Source organism: Myxocyprinus asiaticus, chromosome 3, assembly GCF_019703515.2.
Source record: "Myxocyprinus asiaticus isolate MX2 ecotype Aquarium Trade chromosome 3, UBuf_Myxa_2, whole genome shotgun sequence".
Classification (NCBI taxonomy): Eukaryota; Metazoa; Chordata; class Actinopteri; order Cypriniformes; family Catostomidae; genus Myxocyprinus; species Myxocyprinus asiaticus.
In genome coordinates, this window is record NC_059346.1 from 48,245,206 (window position 1) to 48,271,745 (window position 26,540).

At 37.9% G+C, this 26,540-nt stretch overlaps 1 protein-coding gene across 2 annotated transcripts in view; it reads right to left on the minus strand.

Annotated features, from left to right (window-relative positions):
* LOC127421257 (active breakpoint cluster region-related protein) overlaps positions 1-26,540 on the minus strand; it is a 290,552-nt gene that overhangs the window by 162,853 nt on the left and 101,159 nt on the right. For both annotated transcript variants that reach the window (XM_051664144.1, XM_051664153.1), the window contains exon 2: positions 20,347-20,525. In XM_051664144.1, the coding sequence (XP_051520104.1) occupies positions 20,347-20,525 (179 nt within the window). The remainder of the gene's footprint in view (positions 1-20,346; positions 20,526-26,540) is intronic.

The window sequence follows — 26,540 nt, forward strand, 5'->3', positions numbered from 1 at the left end:
AAACCATGGTTTACAGCGGAACTCAGGCAGCTTCGTCAGGCCAAAGAGGATGCTTACAGAGTTGGGGATAAAGTCTTGTACAATCAGGCCAGGAACACACTGAATAAGGGAATCGGATTGTATTAGATTTGCACTACCTATGTGTATGTGTGTATGTATGTATGTGTGTGTCTGTACGTCTGTGTATAATTATTTTTATTTTTTATTTTTTATTATTATCTATGTCTTGTTGCTGTTTTTGTATTGTTGTACACTGGAAGCTCCTGTCACCAAGACAAATTCCTTGTATGTGTAAGCATACTTGGCAATAAAGTTCATTCTGATTCTGATTCTTCTGATCTGCAAAGCTGTCATTGCTGCACGTGGAGGATTTTTTGATGAGAACTCTTTGAAGTAGTTTAAGAAGTTCTAAAACATTTTTTTCAAATTATAATTGTAATTTTTCACGTTATTAATGTCCTGACTATACATTGTGATCAGTTGAATGCCACTTTGCTGAATAAAAGTACCAATTTCTTTCTATAAGAGCAAAATCTGTACATTATTCCAAACTTTTGGCCGCCAGTTCAATAGAAATGATTTATTGTTAGAACAGTAAAAAACCTTTTGTACCTCTGTACAATTTTAAAGCATAATTTCTAAGTTAAATGTTATCATATGTTTGATATTTTGTTATCATATGATGACAAAATAAGGCAAGTGGCAAAATATCGGTAACGGCCAAAAATGTCCTGCATTGGTGCATTCCTAATCACTACGCTTGTCTGGTTTTGCGGCCTTCTAAATAGTGGTAGGGATTTTGATTCATCCATCGTTCCTTTTTATTTAGTTCACACTACACAGATTTGATCAGTATCCATTTCTGCAGATCACAACTTTACAGCAGCAGGAAGCGACAAATGAGCGTCTTTTATGTTATGAGTGAGTCACTGATTCAAAAGTCGTTCATGACAAAACAATGGAAGTGAACAAGAAAATGAATTAACTCAAATGTTTCATTCAGTCAAATGAGTTGTGCTTGATGCTTCTTTTGGAACTATTTCCAGAAGAAATTCACAGTGAACTGGAAAACTTATGTCTGAAATGTAAGTTTTCAATATTATATACTGTATATTGTTATATAAAAGCACAGCTGTTCTTAATACCAGCACAGTGACTGTGACCTAATCACAGCTGTGCTGATATTCACAAAATATTACGACAGTTTTAATGTCTCTGCATTGGCTGCCAGTCCAGTACAGAATTAATTTGAAAAGTATTAGTTTTTGCTTTTAAATCCTTAAATGGATCAGCACCATCATACCTCACAGACCTAATACCAAGAAAAAAGCCTACTAGATGTCTACGGTCTGCTGATCAAAATATCTTGACAGTTCCCAGGTCAACGCTAACACAAAGAGGAGATCGTGCCTTTGCGGTGTTGGGTCCAACGCTTTGGAATAGCTTGCCTCCATCTGTTAGATCCGCTATCACTTTATCTGATTTTAAAATTAAATTAAAAACGTACCTTTTTAGTTTGGCATATAATTAGTTTTAAACTTCATGTGTTTTATTATATTTTTGCTTATATTGACTGTCTTGTTTGTTATTGTCCTTTGTATTTTATATTGTGGCCATACAGCACAGTGGTCAACTACTGTTGTTTTTGCATGTGCTTTATAAATAAACTGATTGAAAATCATGATTGCGAGCGACTGCAATTTTCTGTGATCGTCACTTTAGCACTTCAAACCACCAAATCAGACTTTATCATGACAATTTTTCTAAAATATGGTCATATAAACATACATTTTCTTAGATTTACCAGTAAATGTACACTTCAGAGATCAGGTGTCCCAAAATACCCTAAATGTACTTATTTCTTTAAAAAGATTCTGAATATTTCAAAATGTAATTACTAGATGTGGTACAGTACATTTGTTCTACAGATTTGTTGTTTCATCAAATGAAAAAACTCCCATATCATTTTAATTGATTCGTTTTTTTCTATAAAGCATCTCTTTTAATACCCTTCTGTTGTTTACAGTGTTGTTGTAGATCAAAAAGTTAAAAGAAACATTCATTCTAAATCACACATTGCTTCTTTCTCTTAACTTCTCTCTCATTTACTGTGTGCTGTGTTCATTAAACCGTACTGTAAACACTTGCTCACGGAGGTTTTTGAATAGTGCGCATGTGCGTGGAACAGACTATATAACAAACGCCCAACAACAAGTCAACAAAACATTTCTGGGAGTACAGTGGGAAAAGCACATACACTATAAAAGTACACCCATTTATAAACACCACTGTAAAATATGGACAGTCCCTCACATTGAGGGAATCCCAGAGTTTTACATAAGAGGGAAACCTCATTATTGAAGCGCAATTCTGCTGCAGGCCGCGACAGAAAGGTAAGGAAACAAACACAGCAACAACTCTGGAATATCTGGAAATAAAGCGAAGCAACAGAGAATAAAATAGTGAAGTCTTCCTTGGATACTATATTTGTTATTTACACAAGCGTCGTGGAGTAATTACGTTTTGACCGAGCCGAATGTTTACAGGAGAATAGAGTACGTCGCTTACACTGTGAATGTAAACAAGAACGCTGCTTTCTCGCAATACGCCACTTTCTAGCATTAACCCGCTTTCTGGTGTCCATGTAAACGTAGTCAATGTAGTAAGTGTAATACTGTAAATATATAATTATACAAATATTTAAAGGGCCAATCATACATTATGAAATATTTGAACTTCAACAAACACTGCAAATGTTGAAGAATTTAACAAAACGGTTTGTACAGTTCTGTACGGGGTTTGGTAAAAACATGTGCAAAGCCCTCACTTATTAACCTGATTTTTTACATATTACTTTTGATATAGTGGCACTTAAATGTTACATTTGGAATTCCATTTTCATTATAAGGTTGCATCCTTGTGAATATTTAGTTTAAATGTGTATGTAATTTCAAACAGTGAGAACAGCTTTTATCATTATTATAAATGCAATTTCATTACAATTTCATATCATATAAACTGATAGAAAGCTAAAATGTGATTAAAATGATTGAAATCAAAATATGAAATAACATATACACTCACATACTATAGCATGTGAAGTCATATAGATGAATATTATATTTATGTGAAGGTGCCCCCTTCACATTATGCTTACGTGTTGTCAAAATCTGGCGAGCAAAAACAAAAATGTATTAGCCAATGGTGATTCTTTCTCCAACATGCCCTTAGACTAGAGGGTTTCAAATGTAAATCTGGCGAACAATAGATAATAGCACAATGAACCCAGGATGTGGCAAAATATGTAAATGTAAATAATAGCGTAATACAATGGAACAATGCTAGTTAAAGTTGTTAATGAAAGTTTTTATACAGTGCTGCTGAAAATTTGACATTTTTATATTAGGAGTTTGAGATCTTATATTGTTTGGCTGAGATTCTGATGAGCCCTGGTCCCTATGTGAAAATATTGACCCCTGCTGCTCTAAGAGGCACTCCAGAACTCTGAATAACAGTCAACTTAAAAACATATAAATAAAAATACATTGAAATACATTCTCAAACCACAACACAGCCTTTTAACTTTTTTTTTTAATGGGAACTATTATAACATATTTTGTTAATTTAATAAATCTGGCACAGAGTTAATCAAACAGGATGATGTGCTTACCCATATACACACACACGTTGATATTCCTATTATTACGAGGACTCTCCATAGACATAATGATTTTTATACTGTACAAACTATATATTCTAACCCCTAACCCTAACCCTACCCCTCATAGAATCTTTTGCCGTTTTTACATTTTCAAAAAAACATTGTTTAGTATGTTTTTTTTTTAAAGCCGTTTAAATTACAGGGACACTAGGGGTGTCTTCATAAACCACATTTACAGCATAATATTCTCATAATTACTAGTGTGTAACCTAAAAAAATCCTCAAACCACAAAAACCAGCTCACACACACACACACACACAATTTAGTGTTATGTCAGCTAAGTGAGGTCAAACTGCCTGGTTGACCCAAATTTGTCCACCATCCTCTCCTAGCCCCCACCCTCAGTGACTTTCGAGTGACACCAACAGACCAGTGGCAAATTCTCAGGGCCAGCAAATCCTTCTGTGCTGGCCTAACATGCCAAATAAATAAATATTTTTCATCCTTTCATTCTCAATCACCTTTTTGCCTATGTATTTTTAACCGCTTTCCACTCTTAATTAATCTACAAACAAATAGAGAAAAACGAAAAGTTCATCCAGTCAGAATTTACTCCTTAATGCTTACAACCAAAGTGTGACAACTGTTTCACAATTCGCATGCCTGAAGCAGTGCGTGAGTCTGAGCTCCACCCCCTCAGGCCTTCAGAATTTCCACAGAATCCCTCAACAGTGCAAATGAATGAGCAACTAAAGTCAGATTGTCAGATTCATCAGCCAATCAGATTGATTTATTTGTTCTTGATGGGTGTGATCTTTAGGATATGTCCCGGTCGAGGCCTTCTAGCTGGCCTTGAGTGACGCAATCACGCTTTAAGTGATGCATTTAATTCAAGAGTGAAACGAGTGAGATCTTGCTGAGAAGTCGGCTGCCACAACACCATTGAGAAAGAGATCCTTATGGATTTAAAAACACGAGATGTTCTGCATGACCGTGCGATTGCTTAATTTATTAAACAGGAGAGGAGGACTGATTTTCACTTCAAGTAAATTGGTAAGTGCTTTTTGCATTGTTATAGCAACATCAGGAGTTTTCTAAGTGTAAATTAGGCTGCTTGAGCATTCAGTATCAGATCAAGTTTTGAAAAGTAGAGCTGCATTCCATTCAACTCGGAAAGTCAGATTTTACAACTTCCTACTAGGAAAAGTGCAATGGAATGCATCTTTAAATCAGAATTACAACTTGTAGACTCGTGCAGAAATTCTCAGCTCTGATTTCGCCGAGATGCAGGGGCATGATGTCACACAAACATGTCGACACTCAGGGAGATATACAAAGTTAGTGATAAACATTCACTTTATTAAATAATATCGATAAATGAGTTTGTTTCCACATTACATTAAATTAAAGCTTGTTTAACAAACGCCTGCTGCAGAAACAGGTGTATAAAACATCATAATCTCTTTTGATAATCGTACACCTGAAGCACAAATGCTAGTGCTGCAGCATTGTTTATCAGTTGGGTTGCTAGGAGACATCTCTAATGAGAGTCAAACCCCTGCTAAGCTAACGGGAGCACTGCAGTTCCGAATATCGGGGAATGGAATGCATTTATGGTCGGAGATATCAAGTAGGAATATCCCACATCCAGCTTGAATGTAACACAGCATAACAGTGTACCCTGACGAAACGAAATTTATTGCAAGCAACATTTAAATCGCAAATATTATTAGATTTTTCCAGGTATTATAGACCTCCTTGGTAGATTCATATGAAAAATTATGATTTTTGAATGTCTGTTTGGGATACGTTCATTTCACAAAACAGTCTGCAGTTAAAATTAGGCTTGCTTGAGCATTAAGTGTCGTTTCAAGTTCTGGCTTTTGTGTGTGGACGTGTTTTTAAAATGTCAATTGGTATTACTAGTTAGTTGCGACATAATGTATGATGCCCAAAGGCATAGTGTGTCTTATTCATCGTGAAACTGTTTTTATGGCATGAATCACACTGAAGGTCTAGACTGTAAATGCACGGCCCGCCACTGCAACAGACCACACTCATCCAACACACATTGATGTCAAGCTCTTAATGACATCAAGCTTCCAGAAAAACGATTTAATGTTGTTCTTGCTAAACATGATAAACTTCTAAGAGCATGTAAACATTAGTTATAACTTTTGACATGCAGTGACTTGGCAGTGAGTTTATTTAACAATGTTCTTTGATTTCATCACCCAATGACACAGGATAGCTTTTGATTGGTTTTGAGAAGTTCTAAACCACTGTACTTCCTGCTTCCTGTTTAAAGATCACAAATCCACACAGTTGAATCAGAAGGTTTGAAGTGGTGTCCTCCAATTCTAGTTTACACTGATTGATAATCCGGCAGTCAGTTTTCAATCTAAATACACTACAAAGCACATAGAATTATCCTTACTTTATGGATAAAAAGTGAACAGGGGAAACTGAACTGGATTTCTACATTTCAACAAAATGTGAGTGGTGCTTTCCCATGCAAATCTCATCACCACAAAGCTAGGATGTTGTGGGTGGCTCACAGAGCATTGCTACGCAAGTGTTAGGGATTTCTAGTGGTTGTTTGGGTGTTGCAAAGTGTGTACTAGGGTGTTCTATGCGGTTGCTCTATGGTAACTTGGAGAGGCCACTTCTAAGTTTCTATGATATTCTGGTCTTGTATCAAAATTTGAAATATTGATACAAGATGGCACCGCAGATGGCCGCCTCGGTGTGTAGCTCTTCAGTTCTTTTGTTGTTTTTATTTGTTTTTCCTGTGTTTAGTAATATTTTTCCAGTCAGTTTTACCAGGGACGAACTGCTAAACATTCAGCAGCATGTACCAGACAATCTTTTCTCGGTTTTTGAATATTCAGACGTTTTGTTGGACATTTTAGTCGGAGGCGTGGCTGTGTTGTTTAAACGCACTATGAGACGCAGGCGAGGGAGATGAGCAGGCGCGCTGGTCAGGCTCCTTCGGCTCGGCTTTCGAACAGCGCTGCCGAGTATTCATCTGGCGAATCTCCGATTTCTTCCTAACAAAACGGACGAACTACATCTCCTCACCTGCACAAACAAGAACTTTTCAAACTCTGCTGCCTTGTGCTTCACAGAAACCTGGCTGAGTGAAGCCATTCCGGACAGCACGTTACATCTGCCGGGCTTTCAGCTGTTCAGAGCGGATTGCATTGCAGAGTTAATGGGGAAAATGAGAGGCGGTGGAACATGCTTTTACATCAATGAAAGTTGGTGTACAGATGTAACAACGTTAAAGAGGATGTGCTGTCCTAATTTGGAAGCGCTCTTTATTAACTGTAAGCCGTTCGCTGCGGGAGTTTTCCTCGTTTATTCTGGTGAGTGTGTGTATCGTGCCAAACGCGTGTGTGAACACAGCGCTGCAACAGCTGGCTGATCATATCACAGACACAGAACAACAATACCCGGACTCAGTTATTATTATTCTTGGGGATTTTAACAAAGCAAATCTCACATGTGAACTGCCCAAATACAAATAGCACATTACATGCCCAAACAGAGACAGGAACATACTGGATCATTGCTACACAACAATAAAGGATGCATATCGCTCTGTCCCTAGAGCAGCTTTGGGACTCTCGGATCACTGTCTGGTTCATCTTTTTCCAACCTACAGGCAGAAATTAAAATCAACCAAGCCAGTAGTAAGGACTGTAAAGTAATGGACCAATGAAGCAGAGCTGGAACTACAAGCCTGCTTCGATTGCATGGATTGGAGTGTTTTTGAGGCTGCAGACACCAATCTGGATGAGCTCACAGATACTGTTACATCATATATGAGTTTCTGTGAGGATCTATGCATTCCTACTAGGAAAGTTATTTAAAGTTCAACAATGACAAACCATGGTTTACAGCAGAACTCGGGCAGCTTCATCAGGCCAAAGAGGATGCTTACAGGGGTGGGGATAAAGTCTTGTACAATCAGGCCAGGAACACATTGAACAAAGAAATCAGAGTGGCTAAAAGAAGATACTCTGAGAAGCTGAAAAACAAGTTTTCAGCTAACGACCCTGCATCAGTGTGGAGTGGCATGAAATAACTCACAAATTACAGGACTCCTACCCCGAACCCTGTAGGGAACCAACAACTGGCTGACGACCTGAATGTGTTCTACTGCAGATATGAAAGGCCCAATCTCACACCCCACAGATCTGTGAAGATGACGTGAGCCGTGTCTTTCGACAACAAATGATAAGGAAAGCACAGGGCCCAGATGGCGATTCACCTGCATGTCTTAGATCCTGTGCTAACCAGCTGGCCCCCATCTTCACACAGATCTTCAATAGATCACTGGAGCAGTGTGAAGTCCCATGCTGCTTCAAATGTTCCACTATCATCCCCATCCCAAAGAAATCAAAAATCACAGAACTTAATGACTACAGACCTGTTGCCCTGACATCTGAGGTCATGAAATCATTTGAGAGACTGGTGTTGGCCCACCTGAAGAACATCACTGGACCCTTTCTAGATCCCCTTCAATTTGCTTATTGAGCAAACAGGTCTGTGGATGATGCAGTCAACATGGGATTGCATCATATCCTGCAACATCTGGACAGACCAGGGACATCTGGCTTTCAACACCATCACCCCAGCTATACTCCAGAATAAATTACACCAACTCTCTGTTCCCATGTCTATCTGTCAGTGGATTACCAGCTTTCTCACGGACAGGCAGCAGCTTGTGAGACAGGGGAAACTCACTTCCAGCACCTGTACAATCAGCACTGGTGCCCCCCCGGGGTGTGTGCTCTCCCCACTACTCTTCTCCCTCTACACCAATGACTGCATCGCCAAGGACCCCTCTGTCAAGCTCCTGAAGTTTGCAGACGACACCACTGTCATTTGCCTCATCCGAGATGATGATGAGTCTGCATACAGAAGGGAGGTTAAACAGCTGGCTATCTGGTGCAGTCAAAACAACCTTGAGCTCAAAACAGTGGAGATGATTGTGGACTTTAGGAGGAACACCCCAACACTTACCCCCCTCACCATTCTAAACAGCACTGTGGCAGCAGTGGAGTCATTCAGGTTCCTGGGCACTACCATCTCACAGGACCTGAAGTGGGAGCCACACATTGACATTGTGAAAAAGGCCCAGCAGAGGTTGTACTTCCTTTGCCATCTGAGGCACAGTTCTACTCAGCAGTCATTGAGTCTGTCCTCTGCACTTCAATAACTGTCTGGTTTGGTTCAGCTACGAAATCAGACATCAGAAGACTACAAAGGACAGTTCAGACTGCTGAGAGGATTATTGGTTTCCCCCTGCCCCCACTTCAAGAACTATACACTTCCAGAGTGAGGAAAAAGGCTGGAGAAATCACTCTGGACCCCATTCACCCTGCCCACTACCTTTTTGAACTGTTGCCTTCTGGCCGACACTTCAGAGCTCTGATCACCAGAACCGTCAGGCACAGGAACAGTTTTTTCCCTCAGGCTATCCATCTCATTAACAGTTAAATTGCCCCATTGAGCAATAACTATGTGCAATACACAGTTTAGTCTTTTTTATATTTATCTAACACATCCAACCTCTTCTGCCATTTCATTCCTCTGGGGAAAAAAACGTGGTACCTTCAGACATTTGGAAATTGCTCCCAAGGATGAACTAGACTTGTGGAGGTCCACAATTTTTTTTTTCTGAGGTCTTGGCTGATTTCTTCTCATTTTCCCATGATGTCAAGCAAAGAGGCACTAAGTTTGAAGGTAGGCCTTAAAATACATCCACAGGTACACCTCCAATTCAGTACACCTATCAGAAGCTGATTGGCTAATTGTCTAAAGGATTGACATCATTTTCTGGAATTTTCCAAGCTGCTTAAAGGCACAGTTAACTTAGTGTATGCAAGACCCACTAACCTTCTGACCCACTGGAATTGTGATATAGTCAATTAAAAGTGAAACAATCTGTCTGTAAACAATTTTTGGAAAAATGACTTGTGTCATGCACAAAGTAGATGTCCTAAACGACTTGCCAAACTAAGTTTGCTTAAATGAGTTTTAATGACTTCAGCCTAAGTGTATGTAAACTTCTGACTTCAACAGTATACCCCAATTATTTCAAATATACATCTGGCAAACTAAAATCAATTAATTTTCGTATATGTCTCTCTCCTGCACCCATACACTGCGTAAGCATGTTTGGACTAAACGTCACCTTAAGGGACTGAATTATTACGATTTTTTTTAATCTTGGTGTACCCACAGAGACCACATGCAAAGACCATGTACTTTTGGAGCTAATGAAGTCCTGAATCAACTTCATACTAATTTTAATAACCAATATTGGGGTAAAACAGAAGGTAGCACACACTCATTGCTCTTGAAACTGAACATTAACACAAAGTAAGGCCTAATTAAACAAATAAGCTGTACGAATAAATTTAATTTTAATGACAGAGCTGCTTTCAAAACCCTGCAGCATCCTCTGTATTAATGCATCATATCTAACAATAATTCAGTGAAGACTTGGACAATTGAGACATCTTTTTTCCTGTAATATTTTTCCTTATATCCGAATTAACTGTGCATGTTTATGTAGTAATTATGCATAGTTGTTAAAAAGGTCTTCAGCATGCCACAGAAGGCTACATCCACAACATGCAATTAGGCAAAGAAATGAGTGATACAGCAGTTTCCTTCAGGATCAAAGCACATGCACATGTGTATGCTCTACTAAAAAGAGAGAAGCCTTATTTATTCGGTCAATCGGAAGTGATGTAACGTACTGGATACTGTTCCAAAAACATACTGTGATAAACCCTTTGATCTTTGGTTTCGTGCAAAGAAATGATTGGAACAAATTTAACCGGTTGTTAAACAGTTAGCAGCATTTAAAAAATAAAGTTTTCACTCTGCAACAATTGCAAGGGACTTTTCTGTCCGGTTACATTCTGCGAAAATTTCTGTTCGTTTTCATTTTCACTCCTAAACCGTTTTGAGCTACTGCTATGGTATTTTTTTTGCCCATTTAATCGTCTACCAGGAGAAAATCCCAAGTCTAATTCTAGATCACTCCTCTGCTCAATAAACCACATGATTTGAGGTACTGTATAATTCATGTCCATAGCACAAAATGTTTAATACTTAGGGTAACCCTAATTACAGTGTGAGCAATTGAAAAAGCAATGCTACTGATGATACATGTCAAAACAAGTGTGACATACACCATTTTATTTCTTTGTTCTTTTTACACAGAATCAGATCGATAAGCTTGACTGTGATGATTAGTGATGATTACTGTATGAGAAATCCCTGATGGGGTCCTTTCATATGCTCCAAAGAGGAACTAGCAGCATGCACCACAACGAATGATGGCATAACTTTTTGGTGTCTCTGGCTTCTCTTTTTCTAAGAGAAATTTAACACACAGGCTGGCACGAAACCAAACACCAGTGTGAACTGATGTAAATGAATGGCACACTAGTGTATCTCCCATTCATATGATGAAGTGAGGTGAGTGTTAAAAGCGAAGAAAAGCCTCTACTCTGTAGAAACAGGAGTCTGAAGGAGGGAAAAGGGAAGTGATGTCATGGTGATATATGGTCTCTAAGTGCTCCAACGAATCAGACCTAATGAAATGAGGGGAGGGGAGGTAGAGAAAACACAGTGCACATTTCTCATCAGAAAATGGCCTGTGTGTTCTGCACGCTTGACTCTACCTTCAGTCATGCTCCAAATCTGTCAAGCATTCTTTAGAGTATAAATAGGGGCAGGTGACTGATTTGTTTCCATATCCTGTAACCTGACAAAAATCCACTGAGGCAGTGCTAGAGTATATGTATGGCTATATAGGGAGATGATACACATTTTATGAAGCTGCACTTAATTCATTTTACCACTAGATGGAGATGATGTTGTAAAAGCTTAAGCCTGGACACACTCAAACACAAGTCAGTATCAATTTCAATATTTTTACACAAATCATTTGTCACACAATGGAAATATCCATGCATGTTTATAATGAGTGAGAATACATGTGACACCTCAATGTCAATTTAAATCTCTGAATTGCACATTATAAATGGGGAAATACATCAGTCATTAAAGGGTGGTGTGTAATGATATGTATTTATTTTGAAAACCATTAGTGAAGTTTGCACTGAACAATGTTTGTGGGATTCTGAATTTCCAGTGGAAATTTCTGGATAAACGATCTTATGGTGGGTCAGAGTGAATGGCCGAGACAAGGGTGATGTCATCCAGTGTTTAATGATGTTAATCCCATCTCAACGCCACAGATTGTGTAAAACAGATTGTCTCACTGTCAGATCCAGCTGTTCTGGATCACTATGACCAAAAATAAAAAATCCCTAACACAATTTCTATAATATATTAAGTACTGTATTTTACAAAATACTGATTTCATTCACACGATTTTTATTAAAGTAAGCAATTTTAGTCATTCTGGAACTTCCAACAGACTACCTGTTGAATTAGCCATGCACCACCCCCCCCTTTTCCAAAATGCCGCCGTCCAAAGGCATGCGCGTGCACACACAGACACACCTGGAGGCCGTTGTTGGAGCAGATGGAGGGTGAAGCGTCCCCTGAGCGTTTCGTTGTCAGACCCTGGGCAGGACACCGTACTGGCATTTAAACAAGCATATAAGAGCTGCCCTCATGCACAATGATTGACAAGTAGAAATTAAGGTTCAGACCGTGGACATCTTTTATCTTGCTGTTTACTGAGCCTAGGGTTTGTAACAGAGAGAGGTGTGAAATTTCATAGCACCTACTTCAGAGATATCTGACAGGAAATAGGGCCGTTTTTTGCATGTTAGTGTTAGGGTTCACTTACAGCACCTTTAACAATTTTGTCACTTTTCTTTTGGAACATGAAAAGGAATTGAAATCATTGTAAACCGTATAATCAAGGGATATTTTTAGGAATTTCTAGGCCGATACCAATAACTCACAGCTCACTGTGGCTGATACCGCTAATTTTAACAAATGTTCTAATTTGAACCCTTTAACCTGGAACTGCTAGATAATTCATTAAAAGCTTCTCATTTGAAAAATGTGTCATTTAAAAGCTTGGAATTTGGACTTGCTGCTATTTGAGGTTCGGCGGATGTAGCATGAGCCGGAAATGTGCCTATATTACAGATGAATGCTGATGTGAATGACAAATAAATGACAATACACATAAATTGAATGGTGCCCATTTATATGAGTGTTTACGTTAATCCTGATGACTCGCTCACAGAGAGAGAATAATGAAGTTCAAACAGCTGTATTATATCAAAATGAAGTGATAAACAGAATGTAACTTAAATTAAACAACAAAACACACAATGCAAACCTTAATCTCTGTATAAATAGTGTAATATCTATGAAAGCAGCCAGTCTGCGAGTGCAGCGTTGGTTTGTGTGATTATGTGTTATGTATGTGTCTCATTCACAGACGCTTGTTACAGCGCTCATCTGTAACAGTTCCACGGTATAATTTATGAAAAATGAACACAACAATCAAAATGGGAATAGGTAACATCATACATATCGAATAGTCATGAGTCATAACGTTAGAAAAGTCTCAACTCGTAAAATACAGCAAGCACATTCGTTTCACTAACAAACTGATGTTTTTAGTGATCGAGTCACTCTGAGAATTATTTCAATATAAACTGACCGTGTTAGGTTGTATTTGGACTTGTTTTAATTGCAATGCTGTGCTACAAGTAACGATGTGCTATTTCCCACATTTTGTTGAAGTTTCATGAATACGTGAAAATGAGAGCCCCCAAAATAACCTAAATTACATATGTTTTTGTCGCGTTCTCATTTATTGCCTCATGAAACATAAACGGAATACTGGAAATGGCATATCGTTACTTACAGCAGATGATGCTGAATTAAAACCAGCCCCAAAACAACATAAGGTGCAGAGATGTTGAAATAATCCACACAGACTCACATAAACACGTGTGTGCGCACGCTTACTGTCCTTGAGGCTGCCTGAGTTCCTGCCTGAAGGAAAAAGCAGCAGTCAGTCAGAGATTTTCAGGGTACGTTTACACCACAACGATGTACTAAAAATGGAAAAGTTTGGCCTTTGCGTTTTTGAAAAGTTTCGTGTACAGATGACAACGTTGTCAAAACGATCCCCGTTCACACGGATCCGCGAAAACGACTAAACGCGGTATTATGCATGCCAGGCCAGTAGTTGGCGATGTCACTTTGTAAAGAAACACTACACGCCTGCGCACATAAGCATTTTTCCACAGAGCGGTGAATACAAACAATGAAGATGGCGAAAGCAGAACAATTTTGTCTGGACGGACGATGAGTTTGCATAATTACTACAATTACTTTGCTGGAGAAGCGTCAATAAACTCTAAATCTTGAGCAGCACAAACACAGTCCTGTAGTCCGCCACTGTAGTTTTGAATGTATCACGCGTTGTTTTGAAGAACTCGCGCGCATACCTTTAAACTGAACTCAAGATTATTCAATAAACTCTGCTCATTTTTACCATCACTTCGTCTCCTGCATTCTTCTGTATTCCCCCTGCTGACTCTTGGGCTGGTAGGAGAGTAAGTTAACATAACAAGCTGTTGATGTTGACTGGTTTTGGATATCAGACAGAACTCTGATATATGGATATCTTCTGATGGAAAGAGAGGTCTTGTGTACACTGGACCTAACATGCATTTTCACTGCCTCATGTTTTCATATTCTAAGCATATCATTGAATACTGTACATGGCATCACATCTCTGTCTATAGGCTATATACATAAGCGGTGGGTGAATGAATTGCAGGGTAAAGGTACATCAAATAAAATTAAGTAAATAAATAAAATTTAAAATACAAATACATTTTCCCCATCTGAATCCATACATTAATTTCGAGATTTCCAAATTGCAGGTTCTGCCTACTGTACAGTGTTCATACTCCATACAAACACTCAAATGAATAAATTGTTGATTATTGTTATTCATATTCAATAATATTCATATTGATAATTATACATCTCAAATTGATGGCTATCAATCCATCATTCTTTATATAACATGTAATACGCATGTGTATTACATCATTGTTTTCACAAATTCGCATTTTTGTATGTTTACACGGAGACGATAATGACATCGTTTTCAAAAATTTGCACTTTGAAACCTGTTTTCAAAAGTTTGCGTTTTCAGGCCCCAAAACGCCATTGTCGTGTAAACAAACAGCCAAAACGCATAAAAAGTTTTCCGTTTTTAGTTGAAAATGTTGTCGTGTAAACGGCCCCTCAGCCTGCAAGCAAATAAACCGTAACAATTATCGCCGCGATAATAATATTTAGATTTTCCCGGTTATCGGCCAATAATATATCAGCCGCCGATATATTGTGCATCCCTAGATTAAAAAAAAAAAAAAAGAATCACATTCTTGATAACTCTTTCTGTTGCATATCCACATAAATTAATTTAACATTAACAGTTTCTAAAACTTGACTCATTACTCACCAAATCTGATTAAAAATAAACCATTTATATCATTATCGAAACTAGGGAAGGGCGATATGGCAAAAAAATAAAATCTTGATTTTTTTCAAACTTAAGGATGATTTATGATTTTCAATTTTCCTACATTTAAAGGTATTTTTCTAAAAAGTAACTCCAACATGATTCAAATAACATGTTCCTTATTCGAATGCAAGGCAACCTGGTTACAAAAAGTTTTTTTCATTATAGAAAACAAAGACGTGTAACAGAAATACACAAAAAAAAGTGCAACACACAGAAAGTTGTCAACAGCGTAAAAGTAAAATAAATTATAATCTAATACATTTAAAATAACACTGACGTTCAGAAATAATAATATAAAATAAGAAAGCTACAAAATACCTCAAATCCAATTTAGGTATTATTTTTATCTAAATCAAGTCCATCTAGAAAGTTGTCTAGAAATCAATATCTAGAAATAGTCATGTTTATCTAGAAAGTATTTTTAGTGTATCAATCAATGTGTATGTATAACCATAAACACCTGCAGATAGAGTCCAGATATCCGAAAAATGTCAATGTAGATGAAAACACAAGAAAAAAGCTCAGTTTAAAATAATGACAGTCAGTGCTGTGAGCACGCGGCGCCATCTAGCGGTACACGCTGAGCAGAGCAGCAAAATGAAATTATTTCGCTGTTTGTCAAAATGATTGCTTCACTTCCTAAATGTTGGCTATAAATGCAGTACATTTGAAACATGTCACAGAACAAAGCAACAATTAGCGATCTATCTGAATCATCATGGTAAAAGGAGATGTGGATGATTCTCCCATTTATAGCCTATCCATTATATGATTTGATATGAAGCGACCATAACTGTCACATATGTTCTAACACTTTATTATAAACATACATTTCTGTGGACATCTCAGAAAATGTAGCTTAGAGCTTCAAGACTTACACAACTTACACAGAATATAGTTATTGTTTGATTAAGCCGGTGTAAACATGCATGATGGACAAAGTCTACCTACAATCACACTGTACAATTGTACTGGAAATATTACCGGCTTTTATATCGGTATCCGTGTTGTTAACCTATGTTACGTTGGAGTACGCAGCTGCGCATATTTCCAAACATGTTCATATTATCAGATTGAGGACGGCATCAAGCCAAAGTGCTGTGAAAATGTGTTTTTCTCTTTTATATTCAGCCATTGGTGGATTGACAGTGTAAATAACTAAAGCGTCAGCTTATATGTTATGCAAAAACCTCGATTACACGATTTAACATTTTTATTTATGTAGTGTCAAAAATGTTAATTCAAATTATCAAATTATCAAAAATAAATTAATAACTAAATGTCTAATAAAAATGATAAATAAAGCATCCCAGGTCTCTTCCTCATGAAGCTGGTTGAGAGAATGCCCAGACTGTGCAGTGATGGCAAAGGGAACCACCCTTTGAAGAAGCTCAAATATAAGATAGCTTTATTTAACATTTTTGGTCACTAAATAATTTTCATTTCTGTTTGTGATATTTCATAGTTTTGAGATGACTTTACTATTATTCTAAAACTTAGAAAATAGTTACAATACAGATAAAGTAGGTGTGTCCAAACTTTGGACTGGCAGTGCATATACATGTGCAAACACTTACTTCACTATCAACATTCTTTACATCTGGAAAGGCCCCATGCCCTCTGATTGTTAAAAGCATTGCATTGAATTCAGCACACTGAGATACACCAGGTGAGAAAGCACTCGGCAAACTGTTTTTCATTACCTGCAGCAATGCAAATGTTTTGGCAATGCAAACCACACCGTTATGCCAATAAAGCACACCCAATTGAAAGTGAAAGTAAAGAGAGAGAGAGCGTGATTGTGAGCGGAGCTGACATTTCCATCGATGGCTGGTGTTGGAGACAGTAGTGTTCCTCAGAACTCCTTTCTCCTCCGACTCAGTCTCATTCTTGTGCAGCTCCAGTGACCTGACAGTACACTAAAACAACCTCAAGCACAAACTGCACTCCTCACTCAAACACTCCTATTTTCCTCCACGTAACAGCCATCAAAATCAGCCATTATACACAAAATACATAACTGACGAGACATCAGATTCCACCAAACATTGTCCACCATGTCTGTAAGAAACAATTAAGCTACTTCTAAAATTAGTCATCTATATATCCACAGAATGTTTTGTGCTCTCATAAAACTACAGAAACTTTCCCTTTTAAGAGCATCTATTAAGACTAAAGTAATTATTTAAACTTACACCACAGGTCTTTTGAATGCTTGATTCTGATTAGTTGACGGACGTTCTAAGGTGTGCAATTATTTTTCAAATAAACACACGGCTGTGAAGTAGTTCCAGGTCTTGACCTCATAATGGTTCTTAATCACTTCACTAAATTATTTCAGTTATTTCAAAGAGCCCTACAGGCTACCACACCAAATTGAAAGTGAATAGTTACACAGTAAATACATAGTCTTGTATGTGTTTAATGTTAGTACATAGTAGATAAGGCCACCTAATATAAAGTGTGACCAAATAACCAATTAAAACAAAGACATTGGTTAAGAACATCAGATAAGAATGACAAACAGTGTCTATAATATACTACATTTATTTCCATTTCGATTGAAAAGCATCCTTGGGCTCCCTCTCTTTCTCTCTCTCTCTCCCGCTCTCGTCTCACCCACCCACCCCCACACCCACACCCACACCCACACACACCCACACCCACAAACACACACACACACACTACATGCTATCACAGCAAAATAACCATATAAACAAAAGACATTAGTTAAAGTAAATCGGTTAAGAACATCAAACAAAATCTATAATAACCTACATCTATTTCAATTTTGGTTGAAAAGCTCCCTCGTCTCCCCTGCATTTACACGAGCTTACACACATACCTACGCATGCACACACACTACCTTGTTACTCCAATGCCGGAAAGTGGCGCATCCTCCGTTGCTAGTTCTAACGTGACGTTTTTGAACTAGCAACGAAGGCTTGAGCTGTATCAAAGCTAGATACACTTGATCGATACAACAGTTTCTTTATTATCTGAAATATTTTTGCAAACCCCCCCGCCCCCAAGCTCTCACACATGTGAACACACATTATACACATTATGCACACACTTACAAGCGAAAAACAGAGCACACACCTGCATCTCAGTAGGGTTGAAAACAGTTGTTACGGTTTACATCGGAAATATGGCAACACATGCTGCTGCTGAAAAGTGCTTAAACTTACATCTTAGTGATTTTTAAGCGATGTTACTTCTGAAGAGATCTGCAAAAAATAAAGGTAATCCCACAGGCGATCTCTCTCAGTTTCTGAGCTTCTCTCTTTTGATCCCTCAAAAACAAACACATGCACAAACGCGCTAAATTGTTACTCCAGTAAATGATCCAGTAAAGCAGCACGAGCCTCGCTATCCTCCATTGCTAGTTCTAAAGTGACGTTTTCGAACTAGCAACGAAGGCTCGAGCTGTATCAGAACAAGACGCTAAATCCATGGTGGAATAAAGTAGTTCCACACACAAGAGCGTTTTAGGGGCGAAAACCAGAAAATGTCTTGAGATAAAACCCTAAATGATGTATTAAGGTGTGGTAACCATGGTATCATTATTATTCAATAATTCAGTCCGTTGTCAATTATTCCTTACATAAACACAAAAAATGGCTTTAGAAGGCAACAGGTTTTTATTGTTTCTTTCTATATGTTGGAACATATGGAACTATCTTTGGCATACAGTCCACAGCAATCCATTTTGCAACTGAATTTGTTTTAAATTATATGGGCTTTTCTAAGTACAAGTCTATGTACACTTTGGTAGCGTTTTGTCATAAACACAGCGTTTTTAGGGTGCTATGTCAAGTTAAACATAGTTTGTAACTTAGAAAAAAAAAAAAACGTCTCGAAACCCATGCGTTCGTAGTTGTGCTCAGTCCAGCAGAGTTTGAATGCAAGATTGCGTCCTCATCTTGTGCTGTCGCTATGTGTGGTTTGTTGGCTGTACAGCTGGAGTTGCGCTTAATGCCCCCTGCTGACTGAGAACCATAAAAATATGAAGGTGAGACAGTACTGTATGGTCCAGGTGCATGACTGATTGAGTAAATTTTTTTTTACATGTAATTTTTATTTATTTATATATTTAATCGCATTGAATTAAGTTAAAAAGACACCCCTAAATAAAAAATAAGGCATGTAATTGATTACATCTGCGTTTTAATCTGACAGTTTTCTGTGATTGTTCGTGAATATTCATGGTACATGGTACATTAAAATATAATCATAAATATACTTTATACTTTGTCTCAAAGAACTTAAAAGAATCACCATTTATTTTAATAAAGTATTTACATGTTAAAATGTTCCGTTTTATTTAGACACATTTTTACAGGTATAAATCTTTGATTAAAGTATGTTTACATGCCATAAAAATCACATGACATGCTGTAATTAAAAGTTGGGCAAAATCTTCAGACATTTTCCAGTGGACTTTTTTAATAATAGGATCAAATGGTCCACACAATCAGTTTCTGTGCAGTCAAGTCGAGCTTGTAAATTTTATACATGTATATATGCCAATTTTAGCCACAGGAATTGGAAAAAAATATATACTGCATTAATTGCGTTAATTCATTACTTTTATTTTTTACACGTTTAACAGTCAACTGTTAAATTTCCCAGTCTTACTTAAAATAAATCTTGCTTTTGGCACCACTCTGTGGGCATTTCAAAAGGAAACGAGCTCACACGCAGCCATATGTTCAACAAAACTTCCAGCTTCAGCCACTTGGGGCAGAGATTAGAATTTCTGTAAGCACAGACCGATTTCAGCAGCAGAACTTTCCTCCTGTTGTTGCCAAATTCACAGTGTGAGCAGTCAGTGTTTAACTTGTCCAAGCCAAGAAGTAACCTCTGTATTTTTAATTCCATGACCATGAAATCCATGGAACTTATGTGATTCTTTCTTAATTTATATAACTATGATGGATTTCATCAATTCACAATGTAAATGTACAATACAGTCCAAAGTTTCTCAATGCTTTCTTTTAAAACGCCTGTGTTTAGGTCTTCAGATCAATCTGTAACAGCTGCTAACATAAAGAATTCCAAAAGAACCTTTGCTTCTAATGAAACATGCACACAAAAGTAACGATGCAGTAATACCCCAGGTGGTAGCCCTTCTTGTGGTGTGGGAGAGACGGCTTCTCCATCCTGTCCTCGTGCACAGAGATGAGGGGACATGGTGGGAGACTCGTCTATGAAGGGCATGGTCTCTGAGCCATCCTGAGACTTCCTGTCCTCTGCCGCATCACCCTCATAGCCGTCAGTGTTGTAGTTAAAATCTGCAGGGAAAAAAAAAAAAAAAAAAAAAAAAAAAAAAAACAGAAAAAGAAAGGTTTTCAAAAGGGCTAAAAGAACTAAAGGTTGATAGCAGCTATCTGCGCCACTAGTGTCATCAAATGGAACTGCAAAAATAGTGATAGTTTTCAAATAAGATCCCAAACACACCTTTCCCGGCTACCATTAACAAACAGGTAGTTCTGCCACAAACTCACAGCACTCAACTGGAAGTTGACAAGTTAGACCATTTAAACAAATAGAAAAATGTTTTTGAAAAAATGTCACAGAGCCAGTGTTCACACTTTTTGGGCAAATCAGGCAACGAATGTCTTACTTACAGTATACAGTGTTTATCTCTGTACTTTCAACTTGGATAGGACAAAGTATAAGCATCCAAAAAACTACACACTTCATGGTAAGAACATCGAGTTTCATAGCCTATCTGCAGGCAGGGAAGTGGGCGGAGCATGAGGATATGATTGACAGCCTCTGCAGGGTAGTGTGGTTAGTAGTAGTGGGAAATGAGTGGGCATCGAGATGTTGTAATGCACCATTACACAGGCTGTTTGTGGCTCACCGTGCAGTGGATGGGAAAGCGATATATAAAAGCTCTGCCAATATTCCAGGTACAAAACAGAAGACAGTGGAGAAAGAAACAGCTAACTATTGCAAGCACATTTAAGGAATATTCTAAGTTTTAAAAAGCTCTAATTTCATAATTATATAGTCTGCAGTGAATGTGCACACTCTTCTGTCATCTACTACAACAAACAGTGTACGATGCTCATAAAATGTGTTTTCAGCATATGACCAGCTTCACATATTCACTTTGGGTGGTGAAGGACGAATTGGCCGCGGTATCCACGCACAACTCACCACGCGGCCCACCGAGAGTGAGAACCACATTATGGCGACCACGAGGAGGTTACTCCATGTGATTCTACCCTCCCTAGCAACCGGGCCAATTTGGTTGCTTAGGAGACCTGGCTGGAGTCACTCAGCACGCCCTGAATTCGAACTTGCAACTCCAGGGGTGGCAGTCAGCGTCAATACTCGCTGAGCTACCCAGGCCCCCATTTAGAGGTATTTTTAATAGAAGATTTTGTCCTCTTTTTTGTTAGTAAGCACATTTAATGCAACCTTTTAAGTCTGAACAGTCGGTTAAGAGCTAATGATTAATTGTTGCATTAATTGCCCGAATAGTCTAATAATCGTTCTAATAATTGTTAGATTAGTCGATTATCAAAATAATCGTTAGTTGCTGCCCTATTCTGCACAGTCACTTTTAAAATAATTTTCCTCTTCCCAGTAATATCACTTTGCCTCATTTTTGCTAACAAAAACAGTTTAAAATTTTAAAAGGCTTACTAAAAAATTGTTTTTTAATAAGACTTTAAAACAAGTATAGGCTAACAAAATATTCTCTATATTAAGATAGACTAAAAAAATAAGCTTGGTGTCAAACTGAAGACAAACTGATAACACATGGGCGCAATTTTATACTTTATACTTTAATGAGGGGAACATGGCATGAGGGCAAGAGATGAAAGGAAAGCGGAAAAAGAGCACGTTTCTGGACTCTACAGGTGCTACTATTAATGCAGTTTAGTCTGGAGATATTTAATAAAGATGTTTGAATTACACCACATCTTGTAACATGTTATTACTGGGATGAGAATGCGGAGACTGAGAATCTGCCACCGTTAACGATAAGGATAATAAAGGAGCCATGCATCTTTCTCAACATGAGCAATCGGTTTATGCGATCAGCCAAATTGCAGATCGAGTCATAGGATGTGAATATCGGCCGATACCGATCGGTGGCCGATCGATCGGAGCATCCCTAGTTTTGCCGTCTCTGGAAAAACTAACCACGGTTTAAAAATGCATGGTTCAGACTATGGGTCGAACGATATGCTTTTTCAGGGCCGATACCGATAACGATTATTAGTAATCAAGGAGTCCAATAACCGATATTTGGGGCCAATATACATTTGCAGTACAACATTTAATTTTACATCAACGGTTAAAATGTCTCTTAAGAACTGGGCAAGAATGAGGGCATTTTGGCCCAAAGACAACCAAAGTAGTGGACTATGGGGGATCTTCTACCATTTATATATACAAAGAAAAGATACTGTATCGGGGTTCAGGGTAACCCCTGAGAGAAAAGTTATGTAAAAGTCTTAATGAACCATTTTTATATTTTCCTTAAAATGCAAATCTACCAAAAACAAACAAAGAATGTACACCTAAATAAAGAAGTTTAAAATACTGTTTGCAATGGTTAAGTATAACCACTGGGCTGAATAAATTTTTCTGTAGAGATGATTTCATTCACCTTCTGTTACAGTTCACTTACCGGCCTGTTTATGTATATTTGTCTATGTGTTAGTTAGTTTTATGTTAGATTAGCAATAAAGTCTTGTTTGTGTTCAAAGCTCATTTTGACTGTGGTATATTTTGATAAATAATCTCGTAACTTGATTTTTCAAAGATATGCACTCTGAAGCTTGAACCATATCTAAAATATTTGTGATATTATTTTCAATAAGCCATGAGAATAGTATTACTCCAACAAGTGAATTAATCATAATTCCCTTAAGCTAATTCCTTAAATATAAATTAGTGAGCAGATACAAGTCGTTGTATTGCGATTTTAATGGAATTAAGAATTTTATTCAGACAAATAACTAATTATTTGTCATTTATCCTTCTTATAATGGTGGTCGAACTTGGCCAATTCCATTATAAAATTACCATAATATGTAAGGAAATGTACGCGGACACTAATCCATACTGTGTGCATTTATGTCACCTAATTTCCCATACACAGAGAACTCAAGTTTCAAAGTTTTGGCTATCTTTCTTGCATCCATGCCAGAGATTATGTTATCTCTGATTAATTTTCACAAAGTTTAAACAAAAATTATTATCAATAGGCTCGAAACATGTTGATTAATAAAGCTAATTTTAGACTGTTTCTAGCCTAAAGCCACTCTAGAACCACAAGATGATGTCCTGTCACAAACCTTACATGAAGATTTTTTCTGCTTCATTTTAGTTTTCTGCAGTGTATTTTAGCAAAAGATGCCGGTATCCATCTATATTGCTGCTATGCATTTCAGTACTTCTCCGCTACAGTCTACTGTCATTAAAAAAAAATGCGTCTACAGCTCTACTATGCTGCGCCTCATGTCGAGTGCTGGCAGAGAGAGGTAATGTAAGCGGAGCGCAAAAGGACATTAATGAAGCTTGTTCAGTGCTCGAGAAAAATATTCAAGGATATAACGCTGAAAGATCAGCGCTATCTACGCCCCGCTTGCGCTTGCGGTGTACACCGCGCTGTTGTTTTGTTACGCTGCTAACCTAAGTTTAGAAACGTTGAGATGGGGAAACCGCTGTCACGATGACTGGTGGTCCGGTAATCGGTCAACCCCTAGTTCAGACAGCTGCTACAAAAAAAAAAAAAAGTTATGCATGCTTAAAATAATTATGGTAACACAATATATGATGCATTATATTTTGTTTATGCTGCTTTTTTTAACTTTTTGTAACAGACTGTTATGACAGCCTACAATAATGAATATGCGAGACACTGGAACAACAACGAGACGCAATGTGAAAGTGTCAACTAAAAGTTGTTTCAATGTGCTTGGTCTTTGATGAAGATTCAAAAAAGCAAGTTAATGCAATACAAATTAAAACAAAGCAGCCCACACAGGAGTAACTATAAAACAAGTGTCTCGTATTAAACTGTTTATGAGTGTGGCAGTATTAAGAGGAGACATGTCTTAATTAAAAGGGAAAATGCATTGTGTTTGCATCACTGCATATACTCCCACATGGCCACAGACTGGCACATAAACAAAAGACCTTCATGACAGCCCAACCCCTAGGGGCGGGGCCAGCCTGTCTGTCACCATGGCGTTCCCTGAGCTTGTTACCGTGACGACCAAAGAGAACAAGCAGAAGAACAGACCAATATTGCCTGTATCAACTGGGTCAAAATGGCATATGTTCCTTTCCCCTTGAAAACACACAGAGAAACACATTGAGAAATGTCCCTTAATGCACAAAGAACCCTGAAAACAAAAACTGAAATGACACAAGGTATTACAAAATTATTATTTTTCAATGTCAACTGATTATTTACATTAATAATGAAAAATGAAGCCTTTCACACAGTTGTGTTTTGTTCTTTGTAAGTAGGCTTAGACATTAAAGGGATAGTTCAGCTAAAAAAAAATGAAAATTCTGTCATCATTCAGTGTGATGTTAGGCTGAATGTTAGCCTGTAATCTTTCACTTTCATTGCAGCTTTTTTTTCCAAGCAGTGACTTGCGGGCTGTTAAGGCTGTTAGTTCCTTAAATTCTGCCTAACATCCCATGCAGGAAGAAAGTAATACAGATTTGAAACAAATCTACGGGTGTGCTTGAGTGTGCTAATGTTCCCGATTAAAACAATGCTCCCTTACTCCAGCCAGGTCTCCTAAGCAACCAAATTGGCCCGGTTGCTAGGGAGGGTAGAGTCACATGGGGTAACCTCCTCGTGGTCACTATAATGTGGTTCTCACTCTCGGTGGGGTGCGTGGTGAGTTGTGCGTGGATGCTGCGGAGAATAGCGTGAAGCCTCCTCACGTGCTATGTCTCTGCAGTAACGCGCTCAACAAGCCACTTGATAAGATGCACGGATTGACTGTCTCAGACGCAGAGGCAACTGAGATTCATCCTCCGTCACCCGGATTGAGGCACTACGCCACGAGGACTTAGAACGAATTGGGAATTGGGTATTCCAAATTGGGGAGAAAAGGGGAGGAAAAAAAAAAATATTCCCGACTCCAAGTACAATGTGATATGATCTTAAAATAATCATGGAGAAACTGCTACACTACCTCTACTACACTATCTTTTTTTGTCATTCTGGGGAACGGTCTCTGGTTACAAAGCGGACCAATCATAGCTGTTGTAGTCTGTGTCGACGCGACATGTTTAATCTTTGGAAAGGTGCATGTCAGGCTACGCCGTAGGTACGACTCTGAGGAATAAACATTTACTTTTTATTCATTACATTTAGACACTTTTATCCAAAGTGGATAAAACCTGGATTCTAGGTATTCATTGCATGTGTGTTTCCTGGGAATCAAACCCACAACCTTGGTATTGCTAGAGCCATGTTGGTGAATCTCAAGAAATCTGTCAAGATCATGTCCAGGTCATATTTCACCTAAAAATTTAAAAGACAGAAATAAGAAGTTATATATTGTTTAAAGAAAATTAGGTCTATATTTAGCACCATTAAGATTTTCTACATTATGGCATTATTTTCATAACAATTAAGCATGTTCCCCTCCATAAAACTGTCACAAATTCCCTGTTCTATTATGAGTCAATCATATTTGAAAATATAGATTTCCTAAGAATTTCCAGAGGACGAAAACATGAATTATGAAAATTAGACATCATGTAACCTAAGAAAAGTGGCTTAGGTCAGAACAGCTGATTTTAGCAAAAAGAGAAAAAGGAAAAACATTTAATACAGGTACTCCACTAAACAGAATTCTGCTTGACGCATCACATTTGCGCTTAGATTAACCGTCAAGTGTATCTCAGAGAAAGAGTGCACCACTTTTTTCACACCATGTTTGTCTTTTTTAAGCTTTACTATCATGCAGTATCACTGTTAAGAAGTGATGTACTGTATGTTGTCAGTGAAATCAGAGACACCACTCCCCCCTCAATATCTGAACACAACTGCTCACATGAGACGCATTTGAGCAATCAGGTGTAAAAATGGCAAAAAAAAGTCTCACCTGAATACTTGTGATTTGGACAAACCAAGATGGGTCTTGCTAACTAGGGCTGTCAACAGGGCTGAGAAACAAAATTAAAAAATTTTCACTGAAATATAACCAAAATTTCAATTGTATTCAAATTTTAAAGACATTATTTCAGGTGGGGAAAAATCTAAAATACCTCTGATTATTAAATCGACATTGTCTCCTACATCCACAAGA